Source organism: Ostrea edulis, chromosome 4 (assembly GCF_947568905.1).
Source record: "Ostrea edulis chromosome 4, xbOstEdul1.1, whole genome shotgun sequence".
Lineage (NCBI taxonomy): Eukaryota > Metazoa > Mollusca > Bivalvia > Ostreida > Ostreidae > Ostrea > Ostrea edulis.
The window spans coordinates 6548906-6562899 of NC_079167.1; the positions used below are offsets into that span (position 1 = coordinate 6548906).

At 36.8% G+C, this 13994-nt stretch overlaps 1 protein-coding gene across 2 annotated transcripts; it reads right to left on the minus strand.

Moving 5' to 3' along the window:
• Positions 1-540: 540 nt before the first annotated feature.
• LOC125671419 (spindle and centriole-associated protein 1-like) lies at positions 541-13880 on the minus strand. 2 transcript variants are annotated; one of them, XM_048907152.2, is made up of 18 exons: positions 13802-13880; positions 11327-11425; positions 11144-11191; positions 10921-10993; positions 10741-10823; positions 10531-10602; positions 10341-10396; positions 7473-7582; positions 7074-7271; positions 6105-6271; positions 4581-4730; positions 4286-4378; positions 4055-4147; positions 3636-3738; positions 2369-2521; positions 1560-2239; positions 986-1075; positions 541-886 (listed from the first exon to the last, which is right to left on the minus strand). In XM_048907152.2, exons 2-18 carry the CDS (start codon positions 11408-11410, stop codon positions 794-796), a joined length of 2346 nt encoding a protein of 781 aa, XP_048763109.2. In that variant the 5' UTR covers positions 11411-11425; positions 13802-13880; the 3' UTR covers positions 541-793. The 2 variants fall into 2 exon arrangements, with proteins under 2 accessions (XP_048763109.2, XP_048763110.2); XM_048907153.2 differs by lacking the exons at positions 10741-10823; positions 13802-13880 and having other exon boundaries at positions 11327-11416.
• Positions 13881-13994: the final 114 nt, after the last annotated feature.

Here is a 13994-nt window from a genome sequence, read left to right on the forward strand (position 1 = left end):
ACTGGAAAAATGAACATTATGGATTTCTGGACAAATCCAGCTCTGCAGGTTTAAAGATGCAATCACTGCACCACTCATATGCAACACTTCTAATTAGTCTTTTGTTGTGTGAGACTGTGTAGCTGCAGAACTGTAGCTCTCCGAGAAAATATTGGGACAGGTTAGAGACAAAAATCAAAGGTTTTTATAAGGGGTGGATCTGTAGCTCTCTGATCCATCCCAATATTTTCTCAAAGAGCTACAGTTTTGCAACTAGAGACTACGGTGACTGTTAAGGTCCATGGCCCTCTTGTTTCAAGAAGTTGGATAACAAGTCTCCTAATGATATAAGAATGAACACTTGCTACCCAGAAGTCCAAATCAATATTCTAACAAACATTCAATAGGATCCATCTAATAGTTTAGGAGGAGTTTTGGAATGGACGTGCAGAATGTGTCAATCCATAAGGCCAATATGTAGAGCTGGGGGGGGGGGGGGGGGGGGGGGGGGGGGGGGGGGGGGGGGGAAATAGTATCTAAGTAAAAAAAACAATGCCATCATTTATTTTCAACACTTTATATCTGTTTTTACATACACATACTTTTTGTACAAATATTTTCTACATTGACATTGTATTACCATTTGTATGTTAAGTACAATTTGTACAAGTATTTTCTACATTATATAGCAGTTTGTACAAATGTTCTAGTATACATAGCAATACATCCATCTACATTTGTATGCCTTGTTCACGGACATGTATATGTGCTATAGTCGGTTTTCTGTATGAATCTACAATGCTGTAACTACCAATCACCTCGGTGATGGACTGCTGTCTAATGACAAATCCACAGATGGCAAGGAAACAGTTATTCCATAGGGAGGTGCTGTATTTACTCTGGCATTCTAAAAAGATCAAGGGTACATTAATTTTTCTTTAAAAGAGTAAAATACTTGTAATTCTAAAATTTCAAGTATTTGTAAGATGCTGCCCGGAAGACCCACCTGATTCATGCCTTGGATTGCAGTGAAGTTGTCTGACCTCTGGGATATAGGAGATAGAGGGGGAGACACTGGATAGGCAGGCAAACCTCTCTAATAATAAAAAAAAATAGCTCAAATTACCAAGTCTTACATCCAAGTACACCAGTTTTGTGCATAGGCAAATGAAGGAATTAGGTAAAAACTGGTGCTTTGGAATAGTGATAATTAATGAATGAATGTCTAGTTTGTATTATGAAGGTTGAACAATAATGGAAGTGTGGGGCAAAGCCGATTATGTAGAAATTGCATTATGCTTTTATTTTGTTTTTATCCCAAATAATATAAACACACTAGATATTTATTACCATCTATCTATATTTTGTGATAAAACTTTTACATGAGGAAGGTTTTTAAGACAAGTTGAAACATCACAGTATCTTTATCAAGAATGAAAAAAGTGAAACAGACAAAATATTGGTGAATGTATTAAATATATTATCTTGCATAGACCAAAGAATTACCAATTACCAAGTACACTTGAACCAGACACAGCATTTCAAAAAACAAGATTAATTCAGCATGATTAACAACTTGCCTGCTCAGAAGATTGTTGTGTATTTCCAATTTCTGGTTGAACATGTGGTATTTGCTGTTGCTGTATAAATCTGTTGGGAGCCTGCTGTGTCTTGGACACACCAACAGTTAGACCTGAGGTATGACTAATTTGTGGAGGTTGTGATGAGGCTGATACAGCTAATTTATATGGCCCAAGTTGTGGTGCAATTTCTCGCTGATTTTGTTGTGTTTGTTGCTGTTGTAGTAGAGCTTGTAAACGTTTCTGTGCTTCATCATGCTGCTTGTTTAGTTGTGCTATTTGTGAAGTGAGGTCTGCCTGTCCATTCCGCTGTGGCTGGACTGTGTTCTGCACCAAAGGGGTGGGTCTGGGTACATTGACATGTGCAGCATGGCTCATGACCTGTGTGACTGATGCTGACCGACTCTCCTGTGAGGTGGCACTTTGTGTTACGGAACCCCTCGGATTCTGTTGAAAATTTACGTTGGACTGCACAGGGTGTTTGAAGTCCTCTCTCCCTGACGACACTCTGACTTCTTGAATGGTTTTACTGACCAGTGCAGGTCCAAGATGGCCTTCAGGCTGCTCCAAGTCAGAAATCTCCAGCTGTCCCTGTTGCTGTAAGTTACCACTGTGTAAGGGCTGTGTTGGTTGAGCAGGCTCCTGCAGGTGTTGTCCTAAATCAAACACTGGGAGTGGACCTATAAACCAGTAATTTACAACTTAACATTTATACATAGTTTCCATGACATCCCGATATAGAGACCATGATATACATGTACAGTGTACATGCCATTAACAACATCCTTGTACATAATGCCTCACTCTACCTTCTTCCTGTGGGGGCTGTTGTACCCGAGTTTTCCTGACTGGAGGAGACAACAGAACAGCTAATGGGTTGGCTATGCGTATTGGGTCTAAGTGCTGAGGTAGAGCTGCTATGGTTGGTTGACTACTCTGTGGTATGTTTGGCACTGACACACCTTCATAGAAAAGAATACTCTTAAACACTGTCAATGTGCTTCTGTCATGACTCCACAGATATGTAATGTGGCAAAAATAACTGTTATTAATTGTTTCACCATATCTCAACTTCAATTTACAAGATTCAGCATGTGTTGTATGTTTTAAACATGGGAGGTACAATTGTATGATGACATTTTTATGTATATGGACAAATTTAAACTTGAATGAACTGTGTTTAATGTTGACTGCAATTAATGTGTATTTAACGTGAAATTTAAGTCTGCTGGTATTGAAGTTCAGATATTTATAACCAAGGTGAACAAAGACGCCACAAGGATTTTTAAGACTACTCGACAGTAAAGGGCAAGAGTAGAGATTTTGAAGAAATATTGACTGTGGGAAATTGGACAAAATGTTTAGAACCCTGACTTTTATAATAAACACTGAATTATGAAACGTAGCTTAATGATAGATCGTGTTAAAAATTAATTTGCTGGAGTCATCTCTTTTCAACAGAAAATTTGATATCATGAAAGAGTATTAGTGTACTGGCAGTAACACATCATCACATGTTTACAGTTTCAAGGCTGTTTTCATCTGCAGAATGAGGAAGGGGGTTCAAGGCTGTTTTTATCTGCAGAATGAGGAAGGGGGTTCAAGGTTGTTTTCATCTGCAGAATGAGGGGGGGGGGGGGGGGGGGGGGGGCACCACTGTTTTAAAACTGTTTGTAGACACAAAATACTGGGACGGGGGTTGTTGTTAACAGAATTAAACACATGTAATGTTAAATTCAATATTCTTGATTTATTATTCATTGTTAACAATCATCTTTACATTCAATATCAAGATTATCAGTCCTTGTGCACATGTTGACTTCTTATCACATAATGGTCCCCGAGAAAACAAATCACTTATCAGGTTTGTAACTGACTGTCCATGGATAAATATTGGATTGATCAATCTCATAGATGGCTCGGCGAACATTGATCAACACAATATATATCCGTAGACAGTCAGTTACAAACTTAATAATGATAGACATCTTCTTAACACCATCTTCAACATTCCTTATGGGATCCTTGTGCATTTTGATTGAAATGAATGTATATTAAAACTGACAGCCAATATACCTGCTGCTATTGTGCTTTGTGTAGACAGACCATTTCTGGGAGGTGTTGAATTAAGATGTTGTTTCTCTGGTTCTATATACAGTCCTGAATTCACCAGGGACATCTGCAATCAAACATTCAAACCAGAATTTCACATTTGCTACTATTTTACATAATAAAGAATATTTAGTGTGTACAATTTCTAACCATCATTGCACTTTTATAGGCCTATCAGTATTTATTATATTTTTTGTTACTTTTACATGTTTGACAAAATGATTGAAAGTCTACACATGTTTTGCAATTTTAAAATTTCAAAATATCAACATACATGCATGCCTTCATATATTATTGTGGGCTTTTATCTTATTTTATTGATATTTTAGTTTAGTGCCTATTTTTGTTTTTAAAAAACACAAAAGATGAGGTGCTAAGCGTACCTTCAGTGCCCCGATTTCTCGCTCCGTCTCCTGTCTGTATTTCCTGTACTCTGTTCTCAGTGTGTTGTATTCCTCTTGAGTCTGGATAATATCCTGAGAAAAAAATAATAAAATGTCACATTAGACGTTGATACATCTGTAGCACATGTAATAGAATCAATTTGTCTATGTGATTCGGATATCTGCAATACTAAATACCAAATGCTTATATGAATAATGAACATGACGTACAGAGGTGAGGGCATCTATAAGGCAAGTCAGCTGTTTCACATCCTGGGTCAGCTGTTCTCTTAGCAGAGTCTCGGTTTTCAACCTCATTTCACACTAATAACACAAGAAAGAGAATTATTAAAGATCATCCAACGACTGACATGAACATTGTGAATATAACAAGTGATTATAAGTATTAATTACCATTTCCTACACATTTCATAAGAAATACTGCTATATTACACATATACTTAGTTATTCAGTTCTCACATATCCAAGCAATCTCTGTGGTAACAGAAAATAATGGCAAACTTACTTCCTTCAAATATCTGCTGAGTTTAGTGACTGAGTCCACCAGAGACACTGTGTAGCCTGAGAATGTCTCTTGTCGAGGCTGCTCGGCACGAGGACGACGACCAGACTGAGTTTCAAGATCTCCTATCTCATTTTCGAGTTGCACCAGGACCTCAAAAACAAGTACACACCAATGAAAGTTTGTGTCATATCTTCATAAAACCATGTACCAGTAGAGTATGAGAGAATATTGGATACCCTTAGATAGTGAAAATGTCTATCCCTTAAAGTTTGATCAGAGCAATCCATAGTTTTTATCAGACTGACTCCTACAAGGATAATCTATGATGGTCAGTCTGCCTCTAAATTTGGTTACACTGTCCCAAAGATTGTCTATCATAGTTTCTTCTATAAATTGGATACATCGTTTCCAACTTTCAGTCAACTGTTAACAGAGACCTTGGATTTGTCCAAATGATCTTAGGTCAGGTTTATAATAAATTATCAGGTTATATAAACAATCTTTGCTAAGATATGACCCAGACAAAAAGGTATAGATTCTTCTCACAGTTACCCAAATCTTGTTAAGCACCCATGCATTGAGTTCTTCCACATGCTCTAACAGGGCATAACCAATTTTTGAAAAATCGCTAAAACGCATCAAAGATGTGTATGGCCAAGTTGCAGTTTTGAAAATTATGCACGCTTGCATTCAAGAAGTAAAAACATGCATGTATTTATCGATAATATAGTTTATAAGTATGAAGCTTTGAATGGCAGCAATAGGTATTTAGTATGATAATGACCTTGACCTTTGGATTTCAAAAGCAACATGAATCTTGGATGTCATCAGGATTTGAAGTCTGATAAACATGCACCAGCAAGTACATGTATAAAAGTTAGAGGCAAGCTCAAATCTACAGTATAGTGAAAAAGAGACTTTGGCCTCAAAATAAATAGGAACCTTCCTCTTTTGGATGTGATCAAAATATGCAAGTCTGACAAAGACCCACCAAGTAGTATGAAAGTTAGAGACCGGACAAGCTCAAATCTATGGCATTTATTGACAAAGTGACCTTGACCTTTGACATCAAAATAAATAGGAACCTTCCTCTTTTGGATGTGATCATGTTATGTAAGTTTCACAAAGATGCCCCTAGTAGTATGAAAGTTAGAGACCGGATAAGCTAATTGTGGACGCTGCCTGCCCACCCGCCCAACTGGACACCCATCCTTCGCCAATTTAAAAGCCGAGATTTGCTACGCAACTCGGCTAATAAAGTGTGAAGATTACAATTTCTAATTCAAAAGTCATGGCCAAGACAAGACTTCAAACCTTTTCTCTCAATGATCATGACCACATGACCTTGGTGCAGGTTCATGACATATCCTTGCATTATGAACAATCTCTTTGTTTTACAAGTAACAGCCTGAACATGTATTACACAGACAGACTGGTAATTTGAAAGACAGGTTCCTATATCCCTCCCAAATACTTCACTTACAGGGGATAAAAGAAAAATCATCCACAACTGAAATGTTATACCTTTTTAAGTTCACTTAAGTTGAATGTAGAGTTATGCTGAGCAGTCTCAGGTTCAACTCTTCGTTTAGTTTTCTTTATCTTTTGTGTGTCATTCATGGCAGATTTAGGACTCCTCAGCATTTCTATGGACTCATTGTGCTTTTTAGGGGGAGTGTAGCACTGATCATCTAAACACAAAAGAAATAAATTACAATATAATAATCAATCTGATTTCACCATCCAAGAACAACCTCAAAGCAGGATATTATCTGCAGGCTAATGAAAACATATAAATGGGTTTAACATGGGTCTTGTACAAAATAATTCTAATCTACATGTATATGCGACAACTTCGCTGAATTTTGTACTTGAAAATAACACCCGTGTACACTTCCCATCGACAGAAGCAAACAATCTACTGTTGGAAAGTCTGTACTGACCTTGTGTAGTCTGAAGACTCTGAGTGTCCTGTATGGAAAGTCTGTACTGACCTTGTGTAGTCTGAAGACTCTGTGTCCTGTATGGAAAGTCTGTACTGACCTTGTGTCGTCTGAAGACTCTGAGTGTACTGTTGGAAAGTCTGTACTGACCTTGTGTAGTCTGAAGACTCTGAGTGTACTGTTGGAAAGTCTGTACTGACCTTGTGTCGTCTGAAGACTCTGAGTGTACTGTTGGAAAGTCTGTACTGACCTTGTGTCGTCTGAAGACTCTGAGTGTACTGTTGGAAAGTCTGTACTGACCTTGTGTAGTCTGAAGACTCTGAGTGTACTGTTGGAAAGTCTGTACTGACCTTGTGTCGTCTGAAGACTCTGAGTGTACTGTTGGAAAGTCTGTACTGACCTTGTGTAGTCTGAAGACTCTGAGTGTACTGTTGGAAAGTCTGTACTGACCTTGTGTAGTCTGAAGACTCTGAGTGTACTGTTGGAAAGTCTGTACTGACCTTGTGTCGTCTGAAGACTCTGAGTGTACTGTTGGAAAGTCTGTACTGACCTTGTGTCGTCTGAAGACTCTGAGTGTCCTGTATCCGTGTACTCTGAATGGGTCCCTGGTCCATGTGGCTAAGGTGGGCCTGCCCACTAATTGTACTCAGAGTGTTATTCCTTTCCTCAGCCTCCAGAAATCTCTGGAACCTGTTAAGGTCAATTTTAGGTTGGTACATAATGGGTTCCATTTCTTCTTCCTCCTCATCTGATACAAAGAAAAATCTGGCTTTTTCTCACAAAGTTCTTTAGAAGATTTCAAAAATGGAAAAGGGGGGGGGGGGGGGTCATTATATACTGATGTCTGACAAACTGTATTTGCAAATGTACCTACAAAAAGTACTTGCAACTTTTCTCAGAAAGACAAGTGATGACTCGTGACTATATTGATATAAAACAATTATCTTACCACTGTCAGTTTCTGGAAGATCATTCAGGGCAGACTGGTCCATCATAGATTCACTTAAGGTTTCCATGCGTGTCTTTACATCAGGTAGGTTAGCAACAATTGTCCTTGACCTTAAAATACCAAATTATTTTTTAGAATCATTGCAAAACATGATACACAAAAATACCACTGCAGCCACTAACATGTACAACAATAGCGAGCGCTGTGAGCTGCACAAATGGCCATGTAGTGAGCTCTATAGACTAGACAGAGAGAATTTAAGCTACATATATGTCCAAAAAATTTTTGATCTGTAGGAAAAACTCCCATAATCCTAACAGCCATCCTTTTTTATCTCACAAAGTCACAGTTCATTGACCTGAGATTATGAACTTTCATGGTTTACTTCAATTTCATCCTAGTCTTATAATGTGACATCAACAATAACCATGACAAGATGATAATATCACTCGACATGGTCTTTGTTTGACGTCATAAATTAAAGTGAATTGGTGGATCTAATTGAAATGACTGTTTTGTGTAACGGAAAATACAAATCTCTGGAATTTCTGCACCTGAAAATAGCAACTGCTCATACCGAGTTTCCTGTTTCAACTCCTTAGAATGCCTGGTGAAACTAAGCATGGTGTCCCCCTCCCTACCCTTCAATGCGTTAGGGTTAGCTCAGTATGCATGTACAGGATGAAAATAAACCATGCCACTTTACTTACTGTGACAGAGAAATTGTCTGTGTTATTGTTCATGATCAGCTTGATTAATTGTAGACTTTTGAGAGTATATATCAATGTATCATTACCAAAAGAAAGAAAAAACCTAGACATGTTTGTAAAACATATATCCCCCCCTTTCAAATTGAAAGGGGTTATACACATGTATCATTTCATTGATAGTAGTGCCAAAACAATTCAAGATATTGAGTAGACAATATCTTCCTATGTCCAGAGTAGATTGACCCTTGGTCTTTGACCATGTGACCTAAAAATCAATAGGAGTAATTTACTCCTTAGGATGTACCAGTGTACAAATTTTGGTGTCAATCAAGCAAATGATTCTAAACAAGAGATGTTTGTAAAACACATGGTGCAAAATTGAAAAGGGTTATACACACACATCATTTAATTGAGAGTAATATCATCAATTCAAAATATTGAGCACACAAAATCTTCCTATGTCAAGAGTGAATTGACCATGTGACCTAAAAATCAATAGGGGTAATCAACTCCTGAAGATGTACCAGTGTACCAAGTTTGATGTCTGCCAAACAAAGGGTTCTCAAGATATTGAACGGACAGTATATTCCTATGTCCAGTTTGACCCTTGACCTTTGACCATGTGACCTCAAAATCAATAGGAGTCGTCTTCTCCTGAAGATGTACCAGTGTACCAAGTTTGATGTCTGCCAAGCAAAGGGTTCTCAAAATATTGAGCAGACAGTATATTCCTATGTCCAGTTTGACCCTTGACCTTTGACCAGGTGACCTCAAAATCAATAAGGGTCATCTACTCCTTAAGATGTACCAGTGTACCAAGTTTGATGTCTGTCAAGCAAAGGGTTCTAAAGATATCGAGCGGACAGTATATTCCTATGTCCAGAGTAGATTGACCCTTGACCTTTTACCCTGAAAAACAAAAGGAGTCCTCTACTTTTCATAACCAACCCACATATGAAATATCATTACGATCAAGTGAATGGTTCTCAAGATATTGAGTGGACAACATGTGGTCTACAAACCGACCGACAGGTGCAAACCAATATGCCCCTCTATGAAGGGGGCATAAAAATATCAGAGACAATATATTACTATGTCCAGAGTGGATTGACCCTTGACCACGTGACCTCAAAATCAATAGGGGTCATCTACTCCTTAGGATGTACCAGTGTACCAAGTTTAATGTCTGTCAAGCAAAGGGTTCTCAAGATATTGAGTGGAGAGTATATTTCTATGCCCAGTTTGACCCTTGATCTTTGACCATTTAACCTCAAAATCAATAGGGGTCCTCTACTCCTTAGGATGTACCAGTGTATCAAGTTTGATATCTGTCAAGCAAAGGGTTCTCAAGATATTTAGCAGACAGTATCTTCATATGTCCAGAGTGGATTGATCCTTGACCTTTGACTATGACCTCAAAATTAATAGGGGCCATCTACTTCTTAAGATGTAAGTTTGGCGTCTGTCAAGGGTTCTCAAGATATTGAGCGGACAGTATATTCTTATGTTCAGACCTTGACCTTTGGACCTGAAAATCAATAGGGGTCCTCCTCTATTCATAATCAACCTACATATGAAATATCATTATGATCAAGATATTGAGCGAACAACATGTGGTCTACTGACAGGTGCAAAGCATTATGCCCCTCTTTTTTGAAGGGGGCATAAAAATAAAGGAAGGGGGGGGGGGGTGTCCAACATGTAGCAAACTTGAATCTACACTTTAATTATGAGAATAGTGATGTATTTTCAAAATTATTGTGTTATAGAATATGAGAAAAAGAGAGAGAGAGAGAGAGAGAGAGAGAGAGAGAGAGAGAGAGAGAGAAAAAGAGAGAGAGAGAGAGAAAGAAAGTTTTGAAGATTTTTTTTATCCCATTGTATGATCTTTTACACACTAAAAAGTTTTTTTTCCCCATAATTGTATTCAATCAAATATCTTAATTCCATTGGTAGAGGTTATACCAGGCACTCATATGGAAGAGAGAGAGAGAGAGGGGGTCTGAACACCCCCCCCCCCCCCCCCACCCCACCCACCCTCCCCAGAGGAAAATTACTGGATCTGCTCATACATGTAGCTGTGCTCATCCTAACATTATCATTAACAGTATAAATTTTAGTCTTCTGTGTTCCCCGAAAATTGTAAATCTTTAATTACCTGCTGCTGTTTTCAGCATTAGGAGCAGAAGTAACATTTGGAAATCCAGTGAATCTCTAGAAAAAAAAATTGTGTGATATGTTTGAATTTCCTTATAATTCTATATCGATTCAACTGAAATGAGTAGAAGAGAATATACTATTCTTCACATTTTCAAATTTGGCTCCAATCCAACTGACTAAAATTTTACCCTTGGGTCATCACCAAAAAGGTCTTTCACAACAGTCATCATCTTGTCTGATTTACTTAAGACATCATGAAGCTGTAAAATAAAGATGCAACTTTTTTAGATGCTTCATTCTACACTTGTTCATATAAACCAGAGTTCCCTATATATTAGAAACCAGAGTTCCCTATATATTAGAAACCAGAGTTCCCTATATATTACAAACCAGAATACCTCTTGTTGATCATATAAGACCTCTTTCATTACAGCAAGTTGCCGTGCCTCTGCATTAGAAATACTTAAGTCTTTTTTCTTGGCTGAAATTTAATTTTAAAAATTACATTTGATTTTATGAAAACATGTAGTGTTCAGTTCCATAAAATTGCTAAATACCACTGCAATGTATTAAGTTACCTTTTGCTTTCGTGTGCCTTTCAAGTCTAGATACCAGTGCATTTTTTGACTGATGGGCAGCTTTTCTTTGTTCCTTAGTAGTGGGATTAAAATAATGTCTATTTACTAAAACCATGACTAGAACAGTTTGATTAAAACAATCAATTTTTAAAAAAAATGGAAACATCACAATTACAGAACTATATTTGTAATGCACACAGAGTTCCATTAGTAAAGAACATACAATTTCCTCAGGGGTGGCCTTCAGAGTAGTTAAATCTTGAATGGTATCCTGTGAAATGTAAATTAACTTCCAATCATCTCTCAAATCAAAAGATAATGATTAAATATGAAATAGTTGTCTGATTATGGAAATAATTAACATGTTTTCTCTTAACTATCAGAAAAACTTTCTTTGCTGACTTACATCCCATGCAGGTTTCTTTTTGTGTATCTTTTGTTTCCTTGGTAACGCTGAAGAGTGAGACTTTCTAAGTCTAACAAAAGACATGTCTTCAACTGATTTCTGAAATTTATAAGAATAACGATGTTAATTTCAAACTACATGTACATATACTAGAATAAAAATATACTGATTTTTAATCTCTAGCCCATAACATTTGATATAAGAAAAAAAAAGTAAAAAGAAAATAGCCATAATTTAAATTCATAAACTGTAATGTAAAATGAAAATACAGGTACAAATTTATCCCACAAGATAGTGCTGATAAAATGGGTAATGAAAAGTCAGACTGATATCACTGAAAAATCTTGGATTTTGCATTTTCTTTGTCGGTACCTTATTGTTTGATTTGAAGAGACTGTTATACATGATACTGCTCTATTTGCCCATCAAAATCCACAGTAGTGATTTTGTTTCATAATCATTTATGGTACTTTGCGTTAAAGATCATAGCGGCTAGCCTAGATATCTAGGTCTATTGAATGCACTCTGTGAATTAACGATTCTTATCCCTATGTAGGACTAGCCTACATGTTCATTCAATTTCATAGCACTATCTAGCCACTATGTAGCTGCTACGATCTTGAACCATTATTTCATCTCCGATTCCGTCCTGGTTTTAATATTTAGTATGTCCAATGAGATCCCGTTTTCTGCATTAACTTGGGCAACTTTTCACCGAACAAGCACATGTTACTTACTTACCATCAGATATATTGAGTTCAGGCATATTTTACCGTCGTTTTTGAAAGTTGAGGGGTGGGGAACAAACGGAGAAAAAAAGGTGCCGTTATATTCATATGAAAAATCTTAATTAGCAAGAAAAGCAGTTCTACCCAAAACCCCTAAAAATAAACGGGGAAGGGGGGGGGGGGGGTTGGGGTTGGTTATCCTTCACTACATGTATGACTTCAGCTCGTCGATCCAACCTTGCAATTCCACTACCATTCACCGCTACTATATCAAGTTACCAGCTAATAAACCGATTTTCGCATGTACATGTTTTAACAACAAATACTGTATATGATAATTTACCGCGATGTCAAGAAAATGGGGGGGGGGGGGGGCAAGAAGTGCGTGTGTGAGGGAGGGGGGCTACATGATTGATGTACGTGTCTTGAGATTGATCTATAAATTTTGATTAATTATATCATTTCATAGTGGTCAGTTGTTTTAATGACTCGAGAAAATCTCATAAAGTAAATCTCCACATAGAGTCTATGTGCATACGATTTAAGAAATATACTTTTTCTTTTATCTCCGCTACCAAACATCAGAAATTTAATCAATAAGTCATGTTTTGGTACTAGGGCATTCACTTGCAACATTATAAAAAATAATCTTTAAAACCAGGCAGATATTTTGTATCAGAAATGAGTCGTCTTTACATCAGTAGTTTGCATGTACAAGAGTTGCCCAAACGAGACAGCTGGCCTTGTTAGCTACACTTCTCCTTCCATTATTCCTATTTTGGAATTACGTTTTGTTCGTCTACTTTGCTCATTTTTACTTACTAAATTATTACATTACCTTTGGGTTGGGAGAATTTCTTGATAGTTTATAGGTTAAGTTCTAGGCTTTAGGAGTGTGTATTTGTCTATTCATACTGGTAATAAATTCGTAAAGTGTTGTTAATCTTATTTTCATTTCTATTGAGTTTATTTTCAAAGTTTCTAATCATAATGTAGTTGGGTCGTTCCGAAGTCGCCACTATAAAATAAAATAAACAGAAAGCGAAGTACAGACTATATGAACGCCAGACCTGCTACACTGGTTAAGAAAGAACATTGGGTTGGGTGACAATAAAGGCAGAATTTTAGAGCTATTTTGAATCAAAATTTTGAGTAAAAATTCGTTTTTATTCCTTGTCGGTTTTTTTTTATTGGGGAGGTGGTATAGTACAGACCCATACTATTAGTATATTACAGAAAAGATTGTAACTGGATCCTGTGATGCAAGGATTAACTTACCGATTCAATTTCTGGTATCTCAGATTTTTCTCTCACAATTTCCTTCTCTCAAAATAGCTAGATTAAACTATTTGAATTATTTTGATTAAACTATTTGAATTATTTTGACAAAGCTATATAGTTTTTAAAAGGCTATACAGATACTGTATGATTAGTCAGGTAAATTGCATACGTCCAGTATTCTTGTATTGACTTTCGAAAATTTTGTCTACTTGAAATCTGGAACTAATTTAAGAGAAAAAAACATTTGGCTTAAAGGAGATATCTATAAATAAGTGTGTTATTACACACCTGTCATAAGCAAGTCACAACAAGTTTTATACAGAAAATATTTGGAAAGATGCCCTTAAACACTCTTAACAATATCGATGAGAACAAATACACAATATATTATAACCAATATCTGAACTGACACTGATTAAGGCACGTCAATACGAGGAAGATTTCTAATAAATGAAATACTCCATACTTTTTAAATTGAACAAGTTGAACAACCCGCTTCTATGGACGCCATAATTTATAAGGGAAGTAACTGTGAAATAAAGACGGTCCTAATCACCGTAAAATGTATATGAAGATATAACTGGGGTTTTTTTTCTCCACATTTGGATCTACATTTCATATACGCAGCATTTATGTATTTGAACTAGGCCCTAATGTAT